Source organism: Aulostomus chinensis, chromosome 18, assembly GCF_037954235.1.
Source record: "Aulostomus chinensis isolate RoL2024-O1b breed Wild chromosome 18, RoL_Achi_v1.0, whole genome shotgun sequence".
Classification (NCBI taxonomy): Eukaryota; Metazoa; Chordata; class Actinopteri; order Syngnathiformes; family Aulostomidae; genus Aulostomus; species Aulostomus chinensis.
Window position 1 is genome coordinate 7,344,526 of NC_141337.1, and position 27,090 is coordinate 7,371,615.

The 27,090-nt window shown below is 43.8% G+C and overlaps 1 protein-coding gene across 1 annotated transcript in view; it reads right to left on the reverse strand.

The window, feature by feature from the left end:
* plekhh3 (pleckstrin homology, MyTH4 and FERM domain containing H3) overlaps positions 1 to 26,399 on the reverse strand; it is a 32,065-nt gene extending 5,666 nt beyond the window's left edge. The window contains exons 1-10 of the mRNA XM_086186301.1: positions 25,842 to 26,399; positions 20,055 to 20,110; positions 11,931 to 12,025; positions 8,258 to 8,440; positions 6,894 to 7,051; positions 4,619 to 4,742; positions 3,796 to 4,093; positions 1,728 to 1,935; positions 881 to 1,008; positions 253 to 373 (exon numbers count right to left, since the gene is read on the reverse strand). Of these exons, the coding sequence (XP_086042427.1) occupies positions 253 to 373; positions 881 to 1,008; positions 1,728 to 1,935; positions 3,796 to 4,093; positions 4,619 to 4,742; positions 6,894 to 7,051; positions 8,258 to 8,440; positions 11,931 to 12,025; positions 20,055 to 20,110; positions 25,842 to 25,976 (1,506 nt within the window). The 5' untranslated portion in view covers positions 25,977 to 26,399. The remainder of the gene's footprint in view (positions 1 to 252; positions 374 to 880; positions 1,009 to 1,727; positions 1,936 to 3,795; positions 4,094 to 4,618; positions 4,743 to 6,893; positions 7,052 to 8,257; positions 8,441 to 11,930; positions 12,026 to 20,054; positions 20,111 to 25,841) is intronic.
* Between the last annotated feature and the right edge of the window lie 691 nt (positions 26,400 to 27,090).

The window sequence follows — 27,090 nt, forward strand, 5'->3', positions numbered from 1 at the left end:
GTGTGTGTGTGTTTATGAGGCACTAAGCTAAGTCTGCACTTTGTTGTACATTGTTTCGTCTCAGTTGTCAAATTCAGTGACACCAGTATATAAAATTCCTCCTCTAAATATTGTGACGCGTCACAGAGGAGTTGTCCTGTAATATATTAGTGTCACTCTCATGATACGATCTTAATCAAGGCCAAAGAATCATGATATATCCCGAGTTACTCTGATTCTCTGACCAAGGTAATCTTTGACAAGAAGTGTTACCTGCTCAAAGAGGAGGAGATACTCGATGCTCTCCACTGATATGCTGTCAGCATCCATTAGGCAGTAGAGCTTGAAACACAGCTTCAATTTGGATTTAGACTCTGACTCTTTGGTGGAGAAGCTGCAGAGAGGATGGACAGAGAAGGTTAGGAAGCTGAGACAGAACAAAAAGAATCTTACAGCTGTTGGTACATTTATGTGTTCCTGCCTCCCTTCTATTGCTGTTTAGTTACTGCAGTTTGCAAAGGTGTGAGGACACAGATGGCTTTTATTCCAGCAGGGTGCTTATCGTCTCATTTGATACTTTGCCTTGTACAACTAAATGACATCAGCTTCACCTTGGCTGTCCAGACAGACACATGTAGTGATTACAAGTCCAGTTTCCCAGCAGGGTGTCATGTTTGACCAGCAAGACCAGACAAGGTCATCTGTTATCAAGGATACTGGATAACATTTAGCATGGGAATTGGACAAGTGAGGATAAATACACACTCCATCGCTCTGTTCACATTCTTCTAATGAGTGACAAATAGCTTTGACTCCTGGCAGACTGAGACAGACTTGTTTTTTATTGTGTCTGACTTCCTCTCAGTGTCTTGTTGGTTTTACACTCATGGAGACTGACAACCTGGTCAGGATATCTGCAATCAGAGCGCCGCCCGAAACCGGCTGCTCCCACAGTGCGTTCTGCTCGTACAGTGCAAACGTGTTTTTGCTCTCCTGCAGGCCGAGCTTCTCCTGCATCCTTCTCACCACCTGTTGGAGGGAGAGACAGGTTGACAGCGAGGTGGTTAGACTTTAAAGACGGAAAACAAAAAAGGGCAGAAATTCAGACTCAAGTGATTGTGCAGTATAAAACTCAGCGGTGAAGTTCTGTACGTGAAAAATCCCATCCACATTCTCCATAGAGGAGTTGATTACTAGCCATAATGTCATAACCGTCTAGGGTCAACTCGCCTTGAGAGCGCAGGTTAAATGCTAAATGCTCCTGGAGAGGCTTCAAGTTCTCATGATATCAAATTAGTTTTGAGGTTAACTGGTTTTGTTAAGGTTCATGTTACCATGGACGTGAACATAAAATGTTAATTTACATCAGTGACAGATTAGCTAGCAATAACACAAATGTGCAGTTGGTCATGAAATGTAGTTATTTTACACTCAATGTTTCGGAAATATCATTTGCAACGGTGTATGTGGTAAGTGCACAAGTCTTACAACTTTGCCTTTTTCTCTTTTTTCCCCGTTATCTGTTCTCTCAGACTCAAATATTTTAAGAAGTCATCTGCTCACTGGTTGGAACCAGGTTTTAAAACTTTTTATAATCAGGATTTGTTGAAATGTCAGCAGAGGAAATGAATGAGAAATTTACTTCCGGAGCTGCTCTGAACGTGAGCTGTCACAGTTGAGCTCGCCAACTGGACTGGATTAGCAACATGTGAGAAAGTGACAGAGGGAGAAGACAAATGTGTCCAAACCTCATTGGCTGTGGTATGTGAGCTGATGTAGAGCTGGCAGTATCCGGGACCAGGATAGTGAACGGTGCACAGCATTTCCTGTCTGTTCATCAGCATCTGGATCTCCTCCCATGATGGCACACACTCTCGACACTTGGTCTTCTCCAGAGCCTCGAAGATGAATGATGCATAGTTATCCATCTCAGACTCAGGACTCTGGCTCTGGATCCTGCAAATGACAAGTGAGAATAAGAAGGATGGATAATTACTGTGTGTGTGTGTGTGTGTGTGTGTGTGTGTGTGTGTGTGTGTGTGTGTGTGTGAGAAAGCGTATTTGCCAACAAAATTAAAGCGTTCCATACTTAAAAGGGAGAAATTGTTAGTACTCGTGATGTTAACAGTGACTCAAAGTCTGTTAAGTGTTATGCTATGATTATGGACTTTGCGTCATCCTTTTGATTCAACAGAGTTCTTTATTTTCTTTGGGCTGGCAATGCTCGAAAAGCCAATGAGGCGAGGAATGACAAATGTTCTCACTTTAGCTCTTATGGACTTAAAAGACTCAACATCCCTCAATCCTTCAAAGAGAAGGAAAACGGCAAAGAAAACATGTTTGACTTAGGGTTGCACACGAAACAGGAAAAGGTGTTTCCGCTCCTGTGAACCAGAGTGACCTGCCACTTCCTCCCAGTGGAGCATCCAGGAGTGCTAGGTGAGAGTGTGTGTGTTTGCAAGTGTGTGTGTGTGTGTGTGTGTGTGTGTGTGTGTGTAAGAGTGTATGTGTGCGTGTGTGTGTAAGAGTGTATGTGTGCACGGGCACATGTAAATATGTAGTTATGTTTTGAACAGCAGAGCATGAAGGCAGTGGACAACACACTCCAAGTGGGGCCAGAAGTTACACACGCAGTGGAGTGTGAAAGGTGTGAAATAAAGCCTGATGGAGTTATAAGCACAGCCTTGTGTAAACATAAACGGGGAAAATAGGAAGGAAACAATTATATTACAATGTTCATCCCAAAAATAAACAAAACAGGTCAGAGAGGCGAACAAGAGGGCCTCAAACATTCTGCTAGACGGAGAGAGGCCCTCCGATGTCTCACTCTCTCATAACTGTATGGCCACAGGGTGGGATTTGTCCTGCAGAAACATAATTAGGAATGTTCCACTTAGTCTATGGGATCCCTCCTACACTCCCCTCTTGTCACCCCTCTCTGCTCTTTCCTCCTTTCTTGCCCCCCCCCCCTCCTCTTCTGGCCTATTCTCTCTGACAACAGACATTCCCCCAGGGGTTTCTCAGGGCACTGGGAGAGTGGAGGAGGGTTTCTGGGCCCTCTGCCCAGCTCCAGTCTTAGCTCTGCCCAGCTGCAGCCTCAACACTGATCCACAGAGTGAGAGAGTGCGTGAGAGCGACGGCACATATCAAAACACACAGGCACTAAGTTCCACAGTGTTATGAGTCCCCATCGCATGCAACTGTTCTATGAGCTTAAGGGTAATTCCCAGAACAGACATATAGATAGAAAACTGTAGTGGTTTGATGGAGTGGAGGAACACAGAAAATCTGGAGCAGGAGATTAGGACCGCTAATAACTTAGATTAGCATGCTTGACAGAGAGGCTAATTCAGACCTGCAAATCCAACCCCAAAACACTGGATCTGTCTGAGGTACCATGCTAACAATGTGAAGCTGCTATCACGCTACTATATCTAAACCAGCGGTAAGGGATGCTGGCGCCTGCTTTTTGCCCATTGTCTCGAACAAGGTTTTCATCTCAAAGCATTCAGCAACGTTACACACACACACACACACCCATCCCCACTAACAGACTTCTAGTCTGCTGTCCTCTAGATGGAATGCTCAGCTCATCAGGAGTCACAGTTGTGCCTATTCCATCGAACTCTGAACACTGAGAAAGGTTGAAAGGGTTTTCACCTGTCTGCCACAAGTCATGTTTCCCAGCAAGACTTGTAATTACAAGTAGAAGATGATGTGAATAACTTTCCACTGCCAACAGGATATATTATGCAAAATTAAAGATATGCATATGCACACACAAATGTATGGCCTCTGGGATGCTTTGCACATTACCTCTTAAGGTGGAATCGCAGGTACTTGAGGACTGTGGACCCCGGCAGGAAGGTGCAGCTCATACAGGTGAGTAGCTGCCAGTAGCGGAGGTGCGCTGCTGTGTATGGAGCAGGCGTGTAGCTGGTCTGCTTCACTAGCTGGCAGTAGACCTCATCGCGGAGGGGCCGCAGGTCTAGGCAGGTCTGCAGCACACCCTGGATGATGGGAACGGGCTCTCGTGCCGACTCGAGCTGCTGCAGGCAGTTGAAGAGCTTCACAGCCTCCTCACGCACCGAGCCGTAGCCTTTCCCACTGTGATCTGGGCAGAGAACAGTCATATTGTGTTATCTTCTAAATATTTGTGGCTTGTTGTCTGAAAGTATGTTCTATTTTTAATTATGTTTAAGCATATTATTTTAAAAGCCCTTCCAGGGACAGGCATTGGAAATTAGCAGTGACTATAAATGGTGTGAGTAATGCTTTTTATTTCTTTTCTTTTTTTAAATTGCTGAGCAAATTTCCAATGAATTTCCATCTGTCCCTACCAAATAAACATGAAATGAAATAAGTAAATGCTTTGAAATTCACAATGGTTGGATTTCCTGGTGTGTGTTATTCCATAGTAAAAAGTTCCAATACATTAAGCTACTGTGAACCACAGACTTTATTTAAAGCATTTAACTGAAAACAAATTTACAAAATCTCACCAGCTTTGAGACCAGGGAAACACATGCTAAGCTAGTTTGGTTTTAGATCCAATTTCTGCACCGATATATTTCTGATTAATAGCACTATAAGACAGTGGTCTGATGACTATTCTAATGTGTCCATCTTAAGTACTTACATGTGTGCTCCAGGCTGCCATAGGGGAAGGGGAGCAGAGGAGCGTACAGGGGGCCCTGGGTGTACTTCAGGATGGGGTTGTGCTGGTAGATGTGTTCCACGACCTCTGGGTTGAACTTATTCTCCTGAAAGACACGGGAGAACAAAATTGCTGACACAGTAAAGACCAAACTTTTATATTTCTTCAATATTCCTTGAACCAGGAGGCAAGTCACTGAGCGGATGATTGAGTGTCTTTGTGTGTTGTGGGGTGACTGAGGTTGATTTGACCGGGGTCACTCTTCAGCTCTGGCAACTTTCAAAGCAGCAGGAAGGTCAAATGATGACCCAGCAAACCACAACGGCATGACTGACGTGTCATATTTTATCCAGCGGTGTCAATGAGTTTAGTGTGCGTGTGTCTCTCACCGCCTATGTGGGTAGATGCCTTCCAGAAGTACAGATGGCTTCCATGCTACTGCCCTGCAGCACCTGTTGCTCATTAGTAACGTTGCCACTGCTCTGACTCTTTCCTGCCTCGGCAAACCCGCGACCCCTTTCCTCTCTGGCTACAAGACAAGCGTGCCCTCCCCCTCCTTAGTGGGGCAAAGTTGACACATTCTTATGAAGTGTTTGGTGCACACTGGTAACAGGATTGTGTCTGTTTGAAGTGCAGAAACAAGATGCTGCTCTATGGATCGTGCAGGAAGATTCAGCACATCCCAGATGCGCTGTACACACGGGGAGCAACTACACCCGTCTTTCATTCTCTTTGGTCTCCTTCTGCCACATGCGTTCTCAAAGTGTGCTCAAAGCCAGTTGGGTTTCAAAGAATTCCACTATTATTATCACACATTTGTCCACTTATGTTGTAGCTAGAGATTTCCAATTCTAAACACGCTCATCAACACCCCAGAGGTACGATCTCGAAGGAACACACCATAAGTGCTGGTGAGAAAGCCCCACAAGCATGTTTTACAAACTGTTGGGTAATATTGGAACTGTTAAATACATTTGGTTCATCTGTGGATTTGGTTAAAACCTCTAAAATTATCTGACTGCTTGTATTAAAACCAGATAACTTTCTTGCTACATTCTCTGATCCCAGCACTTTATTTGGTTTGTACAATGTTATTGAGACAAGTTGTAATAAAATAGAACTATCTTTTAAATGTAATTTGAAACATTTAAAAGCATTGTAGCATTTCATCCATCTAATCTGCTCGTAAGATCTTCTTTCCATTTCCTCACTCTCTGGCTGTATGAGGGGTCTGGGGCGAAAACTACAATCCCTGCTCTGCCTTGTGTCTGCAGCTGAGGCATGAATCTATGCTTTCAAGATAAGCCATCAGTCCTGTTCACACTAAGCGTCCTCTGTTCTTTCTCTCCTTCATTTTTCGACGGCGCTACTAATCTCACACTCAAGAGGGAAAAACGCCTCGCCTGTTTGAGAAAGCGTGCCTGTGTGTAAAGATGAGAGAGTGCAATAGACTGTGAGAGAGAAAGTAACCAACCAAGAGTCTACAGAGGGGTAAAGTCCAAAACAATGAATGAGAAAGCACTTTGAAAGCAGGCCCCCTCTGTTCCTCAGGAATATAAACTTGGCCCCTCCTGGTGAAGCTGACAGGGGCAGACGGAGGTAGGCAGATTAACCACTTTCTTTGAGATTAGAGACTCTCGTTGGGAGATTACAGAGACAGGAGGCCAGGCAAAGGACTGCTTATCAGCCCCCGCTGCTCTACGCCAAGCCTCCACCTCCTCTGCCAACGGTGCCCCTCTCTCCACTCCAGGAGCAGACTGATGCAAGACAAGTCGTCGGCCTGCTCAATGAGATTCTTTAGACACTGTGTTCTCCAGCAACTCCTGGTCTAAAAATATGGCTGATAAACACACTTTACGCTCTCTCTCTCTCTCTCTCTCTCTCTCTCTCTCTCTCTCTCCATGTGAGAAGTAAACAGCAAATCACACAAATCCAATTAGCGGAAAAACCGCTATCTTAAAATGACCTTTCTGCCTCAGTTTTACTTGGACTCGGTTATTATATTGAGTGTCCTGTAGCATAGAATGAGATGAGGTCATTCAAAAGAGAAAAGAAAGCAGAGCAAATCTTGGTCCAGTTTGGCCATGTGGTTTCCATGGTGAAAGAGTGGAGGCCAACAATGCAGCCCAACAGCTGTTTGCGTTTGGTCACTTATCACAGGTAGTTTGGCAGCAACCGTGCATGTGTGTGTGTGTGTGTGTGTGTGTGTGTGTGTGTGTGTGTGTGTGTGTGTGTGTGTGTGTGTTGTATGGTTCACCTCTATGTCTTGGATCAGGAGCTGGGTTGGTGTTTCCACGGGTGCTTTAGTATCGATGATTTTCTGAATTGCACATGCCCAGTGCACAGCCTCGTTGAAGTGCTTGGTGTAGAGCCTGTAGCAGTGCTTCCGCCCGTATACTGTAATACTCCAATAGCCTGAAAGAATGACACAGGAAACATTGCGTTTGATTTAAATCTAGTGTGGAGGGAACATTACATGTCTCTACAGGACATCCCCCTCATATCTAGCTTGACTCCCCTCCCTGATTTCCTCTCTCGGTTTCACTGAGGATCAAAGGTCAGCGTGAGAGCGCCACGGGACCACGCCAAAGCCAAACAAGAACAGTTTTCCTACAGATGACTTCGGGCACAAGTGTTGCACTCCTCAGCAAGTCTCCTTATGGTCAACCTACATTAAAGAGAGAAAGGCGTGCTTCTTCCTTGGGCAGAGGAAGTATTGGACATACCCCAGGTAGCCTGCCTGATCGGTATCACCGCGGTTGTTATCAGGCTTCCCTCCTACGTGACTTGGCACCATAACCCTCTTTGTTAAGTGCAAGTGCAAAGCAAAGAGATTTTACAACATGGTGGTAGTGTCATCTCTCACTCTAAACCTGTTTGGTACCATAAAATTAACCCTGCCATGATGGGTTGATGATGCCAAAAGGCGGTTTTCCACCACGGGAACTCGCAGTAGTCTGTAAATAGATCTAGTGACAAAGCAAATGCTGAAAGTGCACTTCTGCCGAGAAAAATCTCCTGGCATATTGAGTTAATAAAAACTATGTTTGGGTTTGGGTTTACACATCTGTTTGGACATTTTAAGTGGTTTGGTGAAGTCATCAGGACATAATCCCCTCCACTGACAAGCAGACAGATGTAGACAGAGGGTGACAAGTGTGAGTAATCTCGACTCAAAAATGGCAAGTCAACCCTGTGCAAGTACAGCCGACTTTCCTTCTTCCTCTTAATTCTTTCTAGCTCTTTTGTTTCTTTCATCCGAGAATGGGAACAGAGATACCACTCTTTTAAATAAAATGTGACGTTTCTGTACCGACCGTGAGCCACGTATTCGACCAAACACTGTTGGGGCTTCTCAAACTTACTCAGAATTACAGTGCTTATGGGAACAGAAAGGGAACCACAAGACATCACATGTTTGAAAAAAATAACAAAAACAAAACACAACAATCAAAACATCTTCTTAGGAATCTTTGAAAATGTCCAATCACAATACCACATCAGAATAAGCAGGAGTTTTACTGGACTCAGCAGGGATTACAAGCAAGCATACATGAGGATGAGTCAGCTATGCATCAGCTGCTCGGTCTACGCTTGTATACATACGAGCGTCTCACTCACCCGTCTCCTTGTAGGTCTGCTTGTCTGGCCAGATGACAGAGCAGAGGTTGGTGAGTACCAGCGTGCCCAGTCTGCGGGCTCCTTTCTCCGGTCCGCTGTAGTAGTCCAGGGAGTCTTGGCTCAGGACAAACCAGAATCGACGCTGCTTGATCCAGTTGCCTCGCACCTCCCGCAACAGCCATCCTTTAATAAGATTCACAACATGAGACGACTCATTTATGGAATTAAATTACATGGTGGCTCTTACAGAGGCTAGCATTAGCCTCACACATCAAAAGGGCTGTTGGAAATTTTAAAACACAAGTGTGGATACTGTAGGTTCTGGACTGATAAAAAGACAATACTTTTTTTTTTATTCTTTGCCCAGTTAAAAGATAAAAGTTACAAGGATTTATGGAGTTTAAATGAGCGTAGGCCTAGTTGGACAAAGAGAGAAAAAAATGCTTTCAAGGCCAGGAAATTTGTCCCACAATTTAGTTGCTTCATATTTTTTAACAAGAGGCCACAAACTACTTAAGTTGATACCTTGTGCCCTCAATATAAACATATTTTTTCTCTATGCCTACAAAGAAAAAAAATTCCCCCTGTGGCAACTCCAGCGTTCTGCATGAGAGAATCAGATGTGTAGTGTCTATTACCTTGGAGCAAGTGTCAATCACAAAAATACCTTCTAATTATCTTTTAAAATATTTTCAGAAGCTCCCTTATTATGCTATCAGCCCAGGTCCAAGAAAAGTATCGCTCTTCAAAGGTCTGGGTGGTGCTGTAGGTAGGCTTGACATGGTGCGACAAAACCAGTGCCGGGTACCATGTCTTTACTAAGAATAATTCCCCTGGCATGTAATTGTCCATAAAGTTTGTAGCAGTCTGTATGTGACTGCCTTGTTGGAGTAAATGCAAGTGGATAAAAATACAGCCGAGCTAATGGCATAGGCATAAAAGACTGCATGCAGCCTGCATAATTACTACGTTGGAGGCTAACAGAGTGAGAAAAAGGGTGGTGTATGATGGTGGTGGTACTTGAGCAGTGTGACAGAAGACAGTCAAGCCTTTCGCCAGCTCATTGGCATGCTCGCTAGTCTTGCCAGGGTCTGGATCTACAATACAAGACTGTTTTGTTCCCTATGTCCCGAGGGTTTGAAATAGCCCAGACCCACTATTCCCAAACAGCAGAGAAAGAAAGGGTGCAAATTGTCCCTAATAAATATTAAAACCCAGAGTAGATAAATAAACTAGTTTGGCAGAGCCTTGGCCAGATGCTGCATGAAGATTGAAGAGCCTCAGTAGGGAGTTGAGTTCATCCAGAGGGCTGAGTGAGTGGTTGGCAGAGGATTCTAGCTGGCCACCTGGACTGATACTACACTGGGTGGGACTGTCTGCTGGTGCTAAGTGTGTGCAATGTGTATGCATACATGGAGGAGGATTTAAGAGGAACAATTGGGCAATGTACCCTCAGCTTCTTACCATGTGAAAATGGAAGTGGAGCCACACCAGCATCCCAGCTTCCTCTTGAGTAAGCACGCTGTGCGACACCTGTCAACTAGTTCTCGTCTTTACTTTTATCTCACCATCTCTTTTTGTCCTGTCCTGACAGCAGTTAACTGGGGACAAAGCATCCACTGCCTCAATGATACTTTGAAATAAAAATAAAGATATGGGGTGGGTCCAAGCTCTCAGGCAATATTTTCTGTTTGAGAGTGCTTCTATATGATATAAGCAGCAGGTCTAAACCAACCATAAACTAACCCAATATAGCCTAAAGCAAAACCCCTGCAGGTATTTAACACCAACATCAGAGTGGGGGCTAGAATCAAACTGCAAACCAGTTAAATAAAAACCATGAGGTAAGTCCATCTGAGCTTGCTGACAGAGTAGATGTAGAAGAGGGTATGCAGACAAGCTGACTGGGTGTGAGACATGGAGAGAAGGGTATTCTTGCTACGTTGACGCCTCGGTCACAGACATGACGCGTCCCATAGAGACTGTTCTTTTCTAGAACTTTAATTAGTGTGATAAGAGGAGTAAAGGGGGGGGGGCAGTAGTAGAGTTTCAGGACTCTCTGTATAACCTTCCTGTGGTCGTCACCCCTCTACCCCACCCCCATCTGGATCCCATCTCTGTGGCCTGCTAAAGCCTCCTCTGGGGGCCACAGCTCACCCTTAATTTGTTTCATTTGTGACCCCCGACCCCCAAAACCCTGCCCCCTCAAACACAGACTGAGCAAACAATCCCTTTCTGTGCATTTGTGACTGCAAGCCTCCTGTCACTGCCTCCTCTCCATATGAACTCATAATGAAATAATAACATAACGCAATACAACCATGCAAATTCAAAGTTGCATCACCTCAAATGTTTGTTTTCACAAATTCACCCAACCAAGCTGTCATGACCAATTCGCCACCCCACTGTAGGTCTGGACTATGACACACTTCCTCTGTGGAGTCCTCAGCCGTATCTTTTCACCGGATGGTGTAGCGCATGGGATCATGCTCTGCTCCCCCCCCCCAGTTCATAGTCACCGAACAGGAACCCTGACCTACCACAGGTGATGCTACGCCCTCACCTGCAGATACGGTCAATTGTGACTAAGCGATGGGGAACATGGGGAACCAAACCAGAGGCCCCTGCACTCGTGCTGAAAGGTTAATTCTAATACTTGTTTCATGCACAGTTCAGTTGAAAACAAATATTTTAAAACTACAGAGTACAGAAAAAAAAATTTCCTTGTGTGGATCAGTTCATTGAACAACCTATTAACACCAACCTACTCTCATCAGTCACGATTCAGTATCCTATTTTACATACTGAGTCACTTCCTGTAGCCCAACAATGGGAATAAGTTACCCCCTGACTACATTTCTTTGAGCATCAAATGGTGAGAAAAATTATCCAACACCCTGACATGTGGTAGCTGTAATGCTGTGGTCGGGTCGGTGACTGGTGCAAAAGCTGCAATCCCAAGTGACATTGTAATCACTGGACCCAGGAGCAGGATCTGTCCTCTGTTATGGTGGAACATGACAACAGGAGAACAGTGAGGGTGGGGTGCTAGCCAGAGGCGCATGGTAACTACTGTCAGAATTAGGCAATCTGACTGCCACCATTCCAAACGGGATGTAACGTATCCAAGCGCTGGCATTTTACTGCTGCGTTTCAGAAGCAGGCCAAGGCAAAAGAAAAAAGAAAAAGAAAAAAGAGAAAAGAAAAATCACACAGAAATATCCTATGAGGTCACTCCTCAAAAGCATCAGACACACAAGACAGCAATCCCGATGCCAGTAGCTAGCCTTACATGAACACACACAGAGAGGGAAGAGAACGCGAGCAGCTGTGGGCCACATGTGGTCAGAGGAGAGTTGGCTACAGGGCGACAGCACAGCATGACGCTGCGACAGTGCTTATTACAGGACAGTAAGGGGATGAAATATATACAAGGTTTAATGAGACGGACAGCAGCAAGCAAGTCCTGCAAGAAGAGGAAGAAGAAGTGAGGGATAAAAAAGGGCCACAACCGAGGATGAAAAATGTGAAAAATGCCCTTCACTATTTTTAAGGGACCTTCAAATTGGTGACAAATTGGCTGCTCAATTCTGTCATTACTGCATTAGTGTAGCAATTCACTCAATCTAAGGAAGACCAGAGTAACAGTAGAAGAGGAGTAACTGTGACTCACCTTTGACCAGCATTTCAGGTTCTTCCTCCAGGCCCATCCTGTTCTTCCCAAGGATCAGGCTCTTCATCTCATCAGAGACCTCTGAGACAGTGTGCCTATGTTGACGAGCAGAAAGAGAATGTAAATAACTCTCTACTTCCCTCTAAACTCAAGTCCTCCCCTGACTACTCCCATTAGACAGCTAATTGGCCCAGAGAGTTGGCTGTGACTCTCCCCTTGTGACATCGTGCCAACTACAAGCCACACTGATACTCTTAGGTGGGGGGTGGGGGGTCACCCAGGGGGGACTGGAAGAAGTTCCGTGAATATCTGTCCTCCAGCGTTCCCCCACTTTCCCTCCCTAGCAAGCACACGTACAGCTGCATACCACGCCGCTGTGGACAGCTCGTCTCTCTTTTATCACTTTGGCTGGCGAGCGACTGAAAATAAACGTGACAGAGCGACGCCGGCCTGACTCCTCGCCAGTCAATTCACATTGGTCGGAGGCAGCAAGATAGGAGGTTCAAGAGGTCGCAGCCTTGGAAAGTTAAACACATAAAACATCAAAAACATCTGTAAAACCACCACTGCTTTACAGTGATGCTTCAGCATTTGATTACTCAGCGCTGTGGACAAAGACTTTGTTATCTCTGGCCAAGGTCCATTTCCAGGCTATTAGATTGTATAGAGATTTTATCTCTCCTTATTTATTTATCCAATTACTCATTTATTCTCCCCGCTTCCTGGGTCTAACTAGCATGTGAGCTATATACTGCTCCATCCTTCCTGTCTTCCTCCTCTTGCTCAAGAAGTTTATCAGCCCTCCCTCCTTTGGCCTCTAGTTACCTCTGTTAGTTGATTTATGTTATTATTGATCTGGTTCATCATCAAGCCATGCAGCAATGAGGCTGAATATAGCTTTATCTGCTTTTACTCAGCTTACATGTCTGCAGAGGCCATGTTCGTTATTTCAGTGTGCTGTGACCTGATCCTGCCTATACCGTGCTTTATCCTTCTGAGCCCTGTGCCCGCACTTCGTAAACATACCTCCTATGCATTAAATGTGTTTTTAGACCCCCAACCAATTGACATCAGTCTTTAAAATTAAGCTGATGTTCAGACACAGCGACACTCTATATGGGGCTCAGCTTATCTGTATGTGAGAGCAGAAGTGAGAATGAGAGTCGGTATCCCGCCACCGGCTGTATAACTGCTCGCCTGCTGGAGCAGCAGCCTAATGGGACCCCTGACAGTCTTTACATCCCCTGAAAGGTATTAAAATAAACACAGAAATGTGAGGGTGTCTTTTTTTTTTTGAGGTTGTTAATAACCTCTGCTACATTACAGAGGCGTGCATGCAGACAGGCAGAATTAGTCTGTATGCAGCCATACAGGACGGGGATTAGATCTATAGAAGAACTACGGCCAGACAGGAGAATATAGACGGGTGTGCACAGTGGGGCTGTTCATTTTCAACGTCTAGGATTATTGTGTGCTATGTCTGTGATGGGCTTGCTTCCAAAGTGTCAAGAGCAATATAAAAAATTGCATTCTTACACTCTGTTTTAGCTTGCATGTAAAGCCGTGCAGGATTTAGCTGCATCAGCTATTTGTAAATCGTTTGATAGTGAAAGCTGTAACCCAAACCTACGTTCTTAAGTCACGCTGTAGATAAATAAAGAGAAAGGTACTTGTTTCCAACTTCATGATATGCATTAGGTACATGTCAGCTATGTACAACAGCTGTACGTTGCAGTAAGAGATTGTAATCATTTCAATTGGCTTTCATCCTGGAACTCAACAACATTTCGTAGTGAGAAAATCTAAATTCAGTGTCAAGTTGTATTTCAACAGCACCTAGTCTGAACTTTGCAGTGTCTGTAGCAACAAAGAGGTGACTTTCCATTTACAGTTTATTTCAGAAGCTATGTGGTGCAGTTCCTCTTGGAAGAGTATTCTTGGAGCTCAGAATTCCAGCTTGGCTCTTACATCTGCAGATTTCTAAGAAAAGTGGCAGTCCTCCATACCGCTACCTCAGACAACTCTTTTTTTTCTGTCCTAACTTTAACTTGAGATATTAAGTCAACACCAAGAAAAGGGAAGCACAGCTTTTTCATCAGATTTTAAACTTTTAGCGGCCTAAACTAGCCTGACCTTCAACTTAAATCCTGGCATTGCCCTCTATTGGACTATTGTGCCCACAAACCAGTCTGAGGTTAAAATGGTCCTTAGTGCTTCCCGTGCCATGATCACAACTGTTATCTACAGTTGAAATTCGTAATATACCCTCCTTTTATTTTTCCAGTGCAACATTTCACATCACACACTCAAGAGTTACAAGCTTTTTTCAAACAGACCTGTCAGGAAATTACAAAATAATGTGGGAATTCTTCAGCTGTACAACCAAACACACACACACACACTGGCTTTTGTTCAGTAATGGTGTTGATTCTTCCCTCTGAAAGTTCACAAACAAAAAGCCAAGGGTTCCGCAAGGTTTTTGAGATTCATATTTCATCTTTTTTACTACTTGCATTGATACATTTCATCTCACTGGTGTAGAACTATATAGATTAATAGAAATGTATACACAAAAGACGGGACAAAATATCTATGTTGCGAGATATCATGGTATATTAATACACTGGGGCCAAATAAGAATATTTTTATCCACCAGCTGGTCTTATCTAATTCTTTCTGACATTTCACATTTCTGACCAGTTATTTATTGTAAATGTGTGTTAAAGAGGCACTAAGCACTTCATATAGGCTGTTTCTCCTTACCAGTCAAATTGTGCGAAACTAGCTCGACAGTATTGTGAGTAAATAGAAAAATCCTGCTTTTTCATGGTATTTTTAGATTTTCTGATTATCTGGCTTGTAAAATACCAGTTATCACATGAACGTCTGTGATTCCCACCCATGAATATAATATCTATTAGTTAAAGCACTTGTTTTTCTTTTGAAGTTCATAACAAATCTATCTATGAAGCTTCACCTCTGTTGTTTACCTGAAATGTTCATTTAAACACAATCAGTCCAAACTTTATACTGTGATAAAAACCCTTTTCAGATGGCTAACAGTAACTCAGAAAAAGAAAAACAACATGTTGTATAACTTAGGGCAAAATTTGAGGATTGTTGATGTGGGAGCCTTGGATCTCCACAGCTGTCCAGCAGCCTTACAGCCCCCACCCCCCCCCCGGTCCCTCCATGCTCCCGCCCCCACATTCCCAGAAACCCCAGCAGAGGCTGTGACGGTGGGGCCTTTCGTGGGCAACTTCCTGTGGAGTGCAGGAAACAATTTGACATGGGGATTAAACAGCACAGAGAACAGAGCGAGTGCACTTCAATAGACAGCACCTCTGTCTGTCTTACCCTCCCATTGTGGATTAAACGTCAACTACCACCAAGCGAAGAGCAGGAGAGGAGTATCATTTTGCAGTTCAAACTAGTTATGTGTAGAAAATGGTTCAGTTTATTTATTCTTCTCTCTGGTATGAGTCTCGATTGATATGAAAACCCTGTGCACATGTTTTCTCATATAAACGCTGGTGTATTGTTTCCAGGAATACACGCAAAAACTCCACCACGATTATTTATTAATGTGAAAGGGAATTCCCAGCAGGTATGGGTCAGCATAGCCCAGCAAACCAAAATTGCAAGTTGTCTTTTGGAGAAGTTGTGACATTAAGAATGAGAAAAGAAGAAATCATGTTGAAAAAAAAAGGAAGCGATTTCCCTATAGAAGCCCTACATATCCTATTCTTAAATACATCTTGTGCATGAATAAAGATCCGGTGCAGTTGTGTAAGTGTAGATGTTCCCTCGCCCTGAGATGGTTTGTATTCTGCAAAGCCAATGAGGCCCTGAGTGAGGTGGGGAGATCAGATGGTCAATACACATCTATCCATCACCACTATGAGGTCCTGCGTGCCCTACTTTCACTAGTCCATGCAGGAGTTCACATGTCGTTCATATCTAAACAATCGATGCAGAAATCAGAAGTGCGCAAGGTTAAAGGCAACCACACTTTTTGTTCCATAAGTGAAAAAGCTGAAGAGAGAGTGACATGTCTAAACAAAGAGGAAGAGAAACTGGAAATAACATATTGCATATTATAGTTTGGCGATATGTGCCTTATTTTTATTGACATGGGTGTGTAGTTTCCCCTAAATAGACAATGGACTAATATTGAGTCTATGATTAAGTCTTTTCAACAGGTCAGTTTAATGCCTAACAGGTCCAACTACAATAAAACACAATCTATACCTGCGATGACATAAATCATCATGCGCACAAAAGTGATCGTTCCACATTTCCTCCTCCTGGATTTGATGGACTTTCTTCCTCAACCTCCCTTATCAACAAAACTTCCTTTTTCCACTTAGTTTCAGCATGTTGTTAGTCCAGTAGATTTAAAACGCCATTCCAGCTAAAAAAAAAACAAAAACAGTTGATCTGATATACAAACAATACAAAAAACATGCCCATCAACCAAAACTACCGCGACCGATGATAACGGTGTCATGACAACTGCAGGATTATTAATAGCATATGATGTTATAATATTAACGTTGACCTCTGCTCGGCTCTAATTGAGTAGAGATTTATTGGGATTGCATTAAGTGATAAACGCTGCAAAATGTCCTGTGCCATGGATAAAACCCAAGAGTCGTAGTGAGGTCATTCATTTTTATCAGCGCGTAACAATGCGATGTAATTTTACTGCCACTTCACATAAGGCTTTTGGAATTTTAGCTGCCTCATTACAACCTCATTACCCGGCTCTCCCTGCTTTCTCTTGCTTATGTGATGAGTAATAACAGCAGTTACTGTTATGGTTTCCAGTAAGAATGATCAGTGATTCATCAATTTCACTGCCCTTGAAACTATATTGACTCAACAGTGTTTCAACAACCCTGAATACTACATTGGGGTCATCCCCTTTAAACTAACATACTGTCTGCAGTCCCTTTCATGGTGACACACTTAAATCCACCCTGCTCATGCAGCACAATGAGTTGATTAGTTTGTGACTGTCTGGTGGAGGCTGCTGGAGTGATGAGTAATTGATTTCAGTCCTGGGTCTAATCAAAATACAGAGACGCTAATTAAAGTTAGAAAAGAAGTGTCCTTGCTGTCGGGCCTGGATGACCGCTGTGGAAACAGCAGAGCCATGTTCCAGCATATGAAGTGGGTTCTTGAGACCACAAGAACACGCAAAGTCACAAAAATGACCCTTGCGAGGATGTACGGCAGAAATATTCTGTGATTTATCTGATAAATTATTTCTTCCCCCATTTTGTTCTCGGTTTCTCTCTCTTCTGCTGGTCCCTATCCCCTCCCCCACTGTGCATGGGCTGACTGCATGGGCCTCTAGCTGAAGTTGGGCTGGTGGGAAAATGGGAATGTGGTGATTAAGACTGGGCCTATATGACCTCCCAGCTAAAAATACACAGTTTACTCAAGACCACGGCCAAGAAGCTCTGGACTAGGCAGAGGGGAGAGGAGAAAAAAAGTCATGTTTTGAGAAAGGAGGAGGCGGGTGAGTGTGTGTATGTGTGTGTGTGTGTGTGAGAGAGAGAGAGAGAGAGAGAGAGAGCGAGAGAGAGACAGGAAGTTTGAATTTGTGACTGAAGGAGGGTATGATCAGCAAGAAAAAAAAAGAAATATTCATTATAGAGAGTAAACTTTTTATTGAAAGTCAGAATGAAATCCCTCCATTGGTGAATGAAAACATTCTATATTTGCTGATGTTGTAAACAGGACCAGTTTGTGATGGTTGGATTGTTGACAGACAGGCAGACAGACACTCAGACAGGCAATTACCAGGGGCCCACTTCTTAGTTTTTCACGCACACACCCACGTTATATACACACATACACAAACACACACACACACACACACACGCACATATTAAATGCATTCTGAAACACTGGTCTCTTTCAGTCATTACGGACTGGCAGTCCACACCAAAAAAATAACTTTTCTAACATTTATGAAGGTCAGAAGCTGTCAGTGAAAAAGGAAACCTAATGAGAGAGTGGACGGAACAAATGGAGAGCAAGAGAGATGGACAAGTCGTCAAGCGTCCATTTCCCTTCCGGTACAGTTTGTTCTCTGCTCTGCACCGGCTATGAGAAGGAACCTGAGAGTCAGGACAGTCAGAATGAAAAAATAGTTGTGATGTAAAGCCCCTAACACACCGGGCCAACATTAGTCAGTGGGTTGATGTAGAGTCGTCAGGGAGCGTCTGTCGTCCTGGTCTTTGCAGCATTTCCCAAATGTTGGCACTAGTTATCCCGTTGTGGCAGCAAAACGTCTAATTTTGCAGCTTCATCTGATCTGATCTCTTATCTGATCTGATGTAAATCTTTTATTCTGACTTAAAAATTGATACAATACTCTGAATAAGTAAAATCCTTATTACACTGTCTATACGGTGTTGTTCTCACGCAATTTCAACATACTTCCACTGATGAGAGAGAGTTGGGCAATATGACAGTATAAAAGTAAGAGGAAATACCATTTTTACATTCTAACGTGGCCTAGTTCTCTTGTGTGGTGACACAAATCAAGCTGACAATGTAAGGCAAGAGGAAATTGTAAAACAGAGCAGGAGGTGGCATCCCGCCCATCTGAGGTAAGGGAAAGGAACTTGTACCCGAGCTGCTCAGCTTGTTCTGTGAGACTACACTACCTACATCAAAACAGCATATCCATTTATTTATAGTCAAGTAAATATAACTGGAAATGCTGCAAAAAAGAAATGTGAATCAAGTCTATTTCCATCCATGGGTTTGAAGCAAATAAAATGGGCGATGCAACACCTTACAACAACATGCAACAACTTACTGATACAAGTTGATGGAAACAGGATTATTGTTCTGACTTATCAGAGTGTGGCTTGACGTTCCCTCCACACAGCTGAAGGTCTTGGGCGTGTCCTGTCATTGGCCAGGTAATGACCAAGCACCATGCTCTCTAATCTCTGCTCTCAGTGTGATGATTACAGCCAGGCTTTTAACACACTCCCTTCAAAACCAGTAGTTAATTATGCCATGTGGCCTGAGGCCACCTCCACCATACTGTATAAGTCAGCAAGACACGCACGCACGCACACGCACGCACACACACACACACACACACACACACAGTCAAGCCTCCTCTGGGAGCGCTGCTGAAATAGGCCTGAGTCACTCCATCTCGTTAGCCTCCTTAGTTCCTCACTTTCTTCTTGCTCTCAACAACCGGCATGTTTTGTGGCATTGCAGAGAAAATCTCAGGTCCAGCGTCCCTACTCAGTAGAATGTTGTTGTAGACACTCTCCCATTCATTTGATGTGTCTGATATTCATACAAGTAGAGCTTTGTGACTCATTGCCTTTGAGTCGGCAGATGTACAGTCGAGATTGTGACGGAGGGAAGCGGGGTGGGGAATGATAAGGGCATGATGCCAGAGATAGAGTGGAGCGGAGCCTGGCCACATCACTGTCTGAGATCACAGCCCAGCACTAATAGTCTGGATGAAGCCCTCCATGAATCACTCTGCTTCAATGTCACTAGCATTTCTTGTTAACCACATGACCATTTGAATTTCATTACGTGTGAGACGTATAGTGGGTTTTTGAGGCCAGCACTTTGTGTGTACAGCCCTCAAATTAATCTTGTGATTGGATCTGGAAGCTGGATAGTTAGCCTGACATTTTAACTGAATGGTCACAATTATCTCGGCTGATGAGCGACATATTATTGGCCAGCTTTTAAATCTAAAACAAAACAAAAAAAAGAAAGAAAAAGAAAAAGGAAATCTGACTGGGGGGTGAAAAGTGACCACGTGATCTATAAGCAATCAAAGCGCGACTGCAGCCTCGAAATTTCAAATCATCTGTCAATAGACGTGAATGTGTATTATTTGTGTGCATACATGTGGGAGCATAGATATGAAGTTAGTCACATGAGATAACACTTGGGAGGGAAGTGGAAAAAAAACAAGTGATTGGCTTGTGCTCCTACACGTGCCTGCCTGTGGGTAAATACAGAAATCCCCCAAACTCAGAGGAAGTGTACGAGAAAAAGACAGAACAATTACTTCCTAAAATTTGTGGGGGGGAAAGAAAAAAAACCTCTCTTTCTCCTTACCCATTTGTTCCATTGGCTGTTCGCGTTGGTTGAGAAACAGTCACCTCAGCTGGACTCTGTCAACACAGAAGAGAAAATAGGGTAAATAGATGATAATGCAACACAAACAGTGGTCTGTCCTTAGAACTATTCGGCAGGTTGGAGTGATCCCTCAATGGTTTTCCTTCAGTGGCCATGTTACAGTAGAGCATGCGGCTGGTCCTGGCCGTCTCAGCACATAGCTGCTCTGTTCCTGTAATGCTTGGCTTTCACTTGCAAGGGGTGAGCTGGTGAGGAGGAGAAATATGGCATGCAAAACAGGCTCATTAATATAGGAGAGGGGAACAGAGGAATCATTTGTGCTATGCCCACATGTACCAAAAACCAGCAAACCCCAAAAAGCTTTTATTCAGATCAATCAAACCTGAAAAAGGTTGTTAACCTAAAAATAACTGGTCTTTCAGATAACCCACAGCACTGTTGCCTTTTCTGTCCACATGTTTACATAGACACAGGTTTATAGTAAAAGGCTGTTAGCGTGATGAAAACAAGTGATAAAAGACAAAACACCTCTGGGGGATTACATGGAAACAGTACTTTGTGTGGTAAAATGGTATAGGAGTGATAAATGCGCCAATGAATGTGGAAATAAATCCAAAAAAAAAAAAACTAACTTAAGTCACCTTAACTGCAGATTTTCATTTCAAACCTATGTCTCTCTTTCTTGGACATCAGTTTTGTATGGAAATTGGCGTTAGAGCTTCCATTGACTACAAATGGGGCAGCCACTGGCAGACACATAAAATTAGATTTCATGGGTTTAACAATGAACTTTTCATTCCAGGACTACCCTGGTAAGCAGAGGATGTTTCTTTTTTTACAATGTTTAGGCCTAGATTCCCAAACTGACCTTGGAAAACCCCACAGGACATCAGAGCTTGCCTGTGTACAATTTGGACCGATTCCCTGGTGTGCAGAGCAGCTCTGTGTGTCCCCATGGCCTGACTTGTTGTCTCTGTGAACCACAGCCTTGAGCCAGCTTTTGAGGCAGCCCCGGCCCAGCTCGGGAGGTTGTTGGTCCACCTGAAACACTATCCAGGTCAGCTCTGGGCCCCTCACAGTTCACACACACCACACTTTACTACTGGGCAAACTAGCCTAAGTATAGCCCTTGCCCCACAAAAACAGTCCAGTACTTCTTTTTGGATTGCTCAAAAATAACAAAGAAAACATGAACTGCAAATTCATAAGCTGGTATGGGAGCTGTGATATATTTACAAGGCAGATGGAAGGCATAAGAGGGTAAAGTGAAGAGTTGAATGGTGAGATAGGATTAATGTTTAACTCAGGAAGGGGCACTGTAAATGTCAAAGCAGACGGCCAAGAATAACTGAACAATGTCAGAAAGTGTCTGGTGAATGGAAGAGAGTGTGTATGGTAATTCCTTTCCCCCGACCGTTAACATAAATTATTTAGCTGAGCCAACAGCCCCAGAGACTCAGGCAGCCGTGACTAACAACGACAAATCAATACTAATCATGTCAATGACGAAAAGAGCTGTGATTCCATGATATACACAAATCAGAGCATCGATACACTAACCAGTAAGGTAGCTTATATAAGAATATTTTCTGTAGTTCTCCACCAGGCGTGACAATTTACAGAAAAATAGCAAATGTAGTTGATGGGCTGTTGGACGAGGAAAAGGATAGCGTGCAATGCAGAGCCCTGGCAAAGGCTCTCCCTTTGGACGGGCAGGGGATGAATCACTCCAGAACAGAGCAGGGCATGGAGGGAAAGATGCCGTGATGTGTTCTTCCCGTGGCTGGCTTCCCCTCTCGCTTTCCCCCTGTCTACTAACGCTCTCTCTCTCTCTTTCTCTCTCCTCCTCTCCAGCTCTCCTGGGAGGCTGAGTAACCATGAGGAAATGCTTGGGCTCAGCCAGTGTCGGCCTGAAGAACAGATGTGTGGCCTGGAGGTGGTGAGGCAGAGACGCAACGGAAACCAAATATAAAACCAGCGTACCATGACACCTCACAAGACAGAGGGCAGTAGTGATGGTTGATGGGACCCGCTCTCAGCACAGCCAAAATGTGTCCATTTATAACAGGATGCACTGCGGTAATCCGGTCCACACTTACAAGTGCCCGGGTCTGAACACTTTGCGGTGCTAGTTTAGTGGTAAACGTGACTTCACGTTGAATAAAAGCTGAATAAATTTCAGTGGAAACATGGAAAGAAGAAAGAATGACGGATGTCCTGTCCTAAAATTAGTGACTTGCTGTCCCAACACTGGAGGCATTCAGTGTGACTGTTTGGGCAGCTGTTGGAGGGCAGTTTCTTTGAATGAGGACTGTAAACATGCAGGGGAAAGGTTCTGACATTGCTCTTAAGGGCTAAGCCTACACTAGCGTCAGCACTGACTCATGATTCCGACCTCAGTGAAAACAATCCTGGCAAGGGACCGTGTGTCGCCTATGGTACTGCGGATGCTACACGTTGTGGCATCCTCCGGCAGCGTGCTGGAAACGAAACTGGAGATGGTGGTGATGAGGGTTTAGGATGTTTTAAGAGAGGGAGACTCCACCAGACCTCTGGGTTACTGTGGTCATCTCTGGCAGGAGCTGAGCAGAGGCCTACTAAATGAAGTATTTCAGCAGTACAAAGTCCAAAATACACACACACACACACACACACACACACACCCACACACACACACACACACACACACGTCTGACCTGCTGTCTGAAAATGTGGCTTGTCAAGCTCTGGACGAAATGGAGCTTCTCTGGTTAAATTATGGAACATAGCCCTAAGGGGCTTTCCTTGGGAATCACTAAGGACCATCTTCAACTCGCCGCCCCACCCCCCCCTGTTGACACCATGGAAAGCCAAACAGTAAAAGCCAGATCTGTATATTTCTGAGGGGAAGGGCTCTGGGGAGCATAACGGATTGCGGTGGTTAAGAGTAGGTCAGCTGATGAAATTGGCCTAGAGTGGTTCAGCTGTGGTCTTAATTTTTGGCTCACTGTGAACTATTGACTCAGAATTACAATATCCAGTTAAAAAAAAAAAAAACAGTGACACGGACCAAGAGGATTTGTGGAAATGCATTGATTGCTTCCAAGTGGTAGGTAATCAATAATCAAACTCGAGGCACACGCAGTAGAGTGAATACCCCAGCCAAGTGTAATTTTAAAAAATATGCACTTTCAGTTTGTTTTCCTTGAGCCGTGCTACCATCCTCCCCCCCCAATTTCGTGAAAATCTTTTGTGTTTGTAATTACCTTGCGAGGCAGCTGGTTTCACGACATCTTGACGTCACAGCTTGACAAGTTATGCTTTGTCCAAACCGCTGGGGTTTGGAGCAGTTGGCGTCCTTTGAGGTGATACAAGCATGATTTAGGTGTGACGACTGTGAGCATTACTTCAAAACAATGCCACTGGAGAGGATTATGTCTTTGAAAGAAAAACACAGAATGCCACGGAAGGCTCTTCTAGATCAAAAAAATCGTCTTCTAGATCCGTTCTTTTTATCTAATGGATTTAAATTCACCCGATTCTTGACATCCAGTTCATCCAATCACATGCCAAGTTCTTTTCAAAGCATCACTTCCAAACAGTGTCTACGGGCAAATTCCCAAATGGTTCTCTTAAACAAACCATCTGACTTGTAAAGTTTGATTCTGTAAAATTTTGCTGATGGACAAAAAAAAAAAAAAAAACTGCCAACGAAAGTTCAGCTAATTTAGCTTATTAGTCGAAAAATGCAGTTTATTGCTTTTGGTTACTTAGTAAAACTCTGCCAATCAAATCAGTCGATTAAGTGGTTCCTCTCAGAGTAATCTGATCAAATGGACAAGCCTACCCCACACGAGATATTAAGAGAAGCTGTTCTCCAAAAGGGAACTAGGCTGACTATTGTTTCCTGATTATATTCATAAGCAACCAATAGACAAAGAAATAACAGGAGCGAGAATTGTTTTAATTTTAGATTTGTATATCTGACACCAAATGCTGATAATGGCATAGGCCTCTCCTGAGAAGTTACTCTCGTGTGCATCTGGATTTTGAACTGACCTTGTGGACAACTTAAAATACAGAAGCAGGCCCTTTTCTGCAACATATCTTTGAGAGCGTCTCAAGATTGGCCGGGAAGAAATACCTCAATCAAGGCTATTTTATAGGACCATACGCATCTCCAAACATCACATGTACAATTTAATGACCAAAGGTTAAACCCAAACCACACAGAGAACCACAATCCAGCACATAGATTGCATTTCAATGAAAGGACCGGGAAAGTTCAAGGAAAATTAGATCTCCGTGACTTTTAAAAGGCCACCTCCATTCGGACAAGTCGCATTGATCTCGTATTGATTGCAGATATGGAGCAGATGGTACATTGTGAGAGAAACCGAGGGGAGGGGGTGTTTGCCAGACAGAAGAACAACTCGCTGGACACCCCTGAACGAGCAACAGATTTCGTTCTTATCATGTGGCTGCTGGTGCTGTTAGACGTCTGTTGGGGCAATAACTGTGTAAAACTTATCTGTCATCCCAACGTTTTCATGCAAATTGCTTTGGTGCCACACTGGCTGATTGCAAGCACACAAAAGGGCCAATAAACAGATAAGCAGGATATTCAAGTAATAGTTCCAGGTGATGTAGCAATGTTTTAACAGCACGGGAGAATACCTATGCCTTTAACCCCCCCCCCCCCCCCCCCAAAATGACTACCATATTCCCTTCACAAATGAGACATTGATGAAGAGAGAAGCAAACAGTACCAACACATGTGGAATCTCTAAGCAACTGTACACGGAGAGCTATGCAGTAGCACAGAGAGAACCTACCTCAATTCAAGGCAACAATGCCCCCTCACAAGTGGGTGGACAATGCTGAACTCTCTGTGCCTGATCAGATGACTAACATTACAGAGAATACAAGACTGCAGTCTTATTTGCAATGAAGCAAAGCGAGGCCAGACACACAGGATCCGTTCAACACGCTGAGGTTTACAGCTTGCATCAGAGAGTGTGTGTGGTTTGCTCCAAACCTCTAAGACCGTGAAAACCTAAACTTGCATCAGTGATGGAAGTTTGCAGTGAGGCCGTGCAATGCAATCAGCAATAAATCATGATATTGTTTCCATATTGCTGTACATTGTGATATAAATGTTTTGTGACCCATGTATGTTGTGGCTGCTAAATTAAGTGTGTTCAGTCATAGTGTACAATACACAACTTTTTAAACATCGTTCTGACTGGGATGGCAATTTTTCAGGAAATAGTCCAAGACTCCCCAGGTGATACACTAAGTTATGTTTTCAGCTTTATTTTGAAATTTGCAAAAAAGTTACAAGGAGCCTCACAATACATGTTGCAATATAGCTTGATAAAATCGTATCCTGCCCCGTTTGTGGTGATGTGTATCTTATCTAAAGGCACTTGTGAATACCCAGCAACAGTCTGCAGTTAACAAACTGTGAATTCCCAAGGACATTGAAGTCAACAGCTCAACTCACATGGGTGCCTTACTACTTCAAAATATGGGCCAAGCTACATGACAGGCTGCACTTCTGAAGTTCTCTCGACTTCTTGGAGTCTTATCTGTTCATACTAACAGGTGAAATCTCATGTCTTGTTTGGAAAAACAATGAAATTATGCCCCTTGACTCTGATGTGCAAAAAAACAACAAGAAACTACTCTTTCACTCTGTTATTCCTTCACAGGGATGTTTCGAGTGTGTGTGTGTGGCCTACACTGATGCACAGGAGATGTTGCTGGTGCAGGTGGACTTCTTACCCGTCCATTGGGAGTCACGTCCTCCTTGTTGCGCAATTCAAAAGATTCTTCCTCCTCTTTCTCCCCATAGTCCCGTCCGAGCAAACTGAAGCCCTGCCTGCAGCACAGAAGCCAGCAAACTCCTTGCAAAGGCATTCAAATGAGGTTAAGTGTGTCGTCTTCTGCTATCCAGGTCGGGAAATTCAAGATTCACGGTGTCGCCTCAGCTAAGCCGTGAGGGAGAGCTGCGTGAGAGCACACAGGACACCCTCTCCATGGATATCCGGCGATGAGGATGAAGAGCAGCATAAGACTCTCTCCGCTGTAAAAGTATCTAGTAACTGTGGAAGACAGCGGTTATACTCCCAACAGGAACATTCACGACTCCAGCTGCGTCACCTTGCTGCACTGAGCAACTTCACGCCACCAAGGTAACACAAAAAAGCTAATTTAGCTTCCAGAAAAGGCACTGAGAGGTTAAATGACACCGAGTTGCGTTTAAAAAACACTATCACTGCTGCTGCGAGGCTTTTAGATACATGTTGGATGAGTGACGCAGGAGCGCACCTCTGCAGAAGACCGACTGTCTGAAGTTTGAACAAAAGCATGCCGCAGCTGGGACGGGATGGTGGGGGCGGGAAGACACGCCCACAGGCCTCGGGTCTGTGTTTTGATTGGCTGGACACAGACACTCCCCGGAATGATACGGCCCTAATATACGCCCCACCACGCTGACACCTCCTGTGACCCCCCCCCCCCCCATACACCTATAAGATTGACTGTATTGCTTTTTAATTGTTGCTGAAACTCTGTTGCAGTACTCATACAGGGATTTCAATACTTGAATCAAGTAGATATGAGTATTTATGATGTGAATCACAAGGGCATAGAAAGGTGATGAACCTGATCCAGGATCAGAGACTGTATTTATCAGCTGATCTTGTTCATCTGGCTTTTGAGGGAAAACTCTACCAAAAAAATGTTCTATGACTAAACTTTTATCAGGTTTTTGACTAAAATCGAATTGAAATTATTAATAGTAATGATGTGATTAAAATGTCTAAAACTACATTCTGGTAAAAAAAAAAAAAATCTTGTAAATCAAAATTAGCTGCTCAAGAAGAAATTAAGGCTAAAAAAAAAGGAAAAAAAGTATCGAGGTCGTTTCACCATTCTAAACTGTTAACAGTTTCCATCAACTGAAGCAGGTATCAGAAACACAATCAGGAAGGAAAAATGGTATCAGCGCATCACATTAGCAATCAGATGG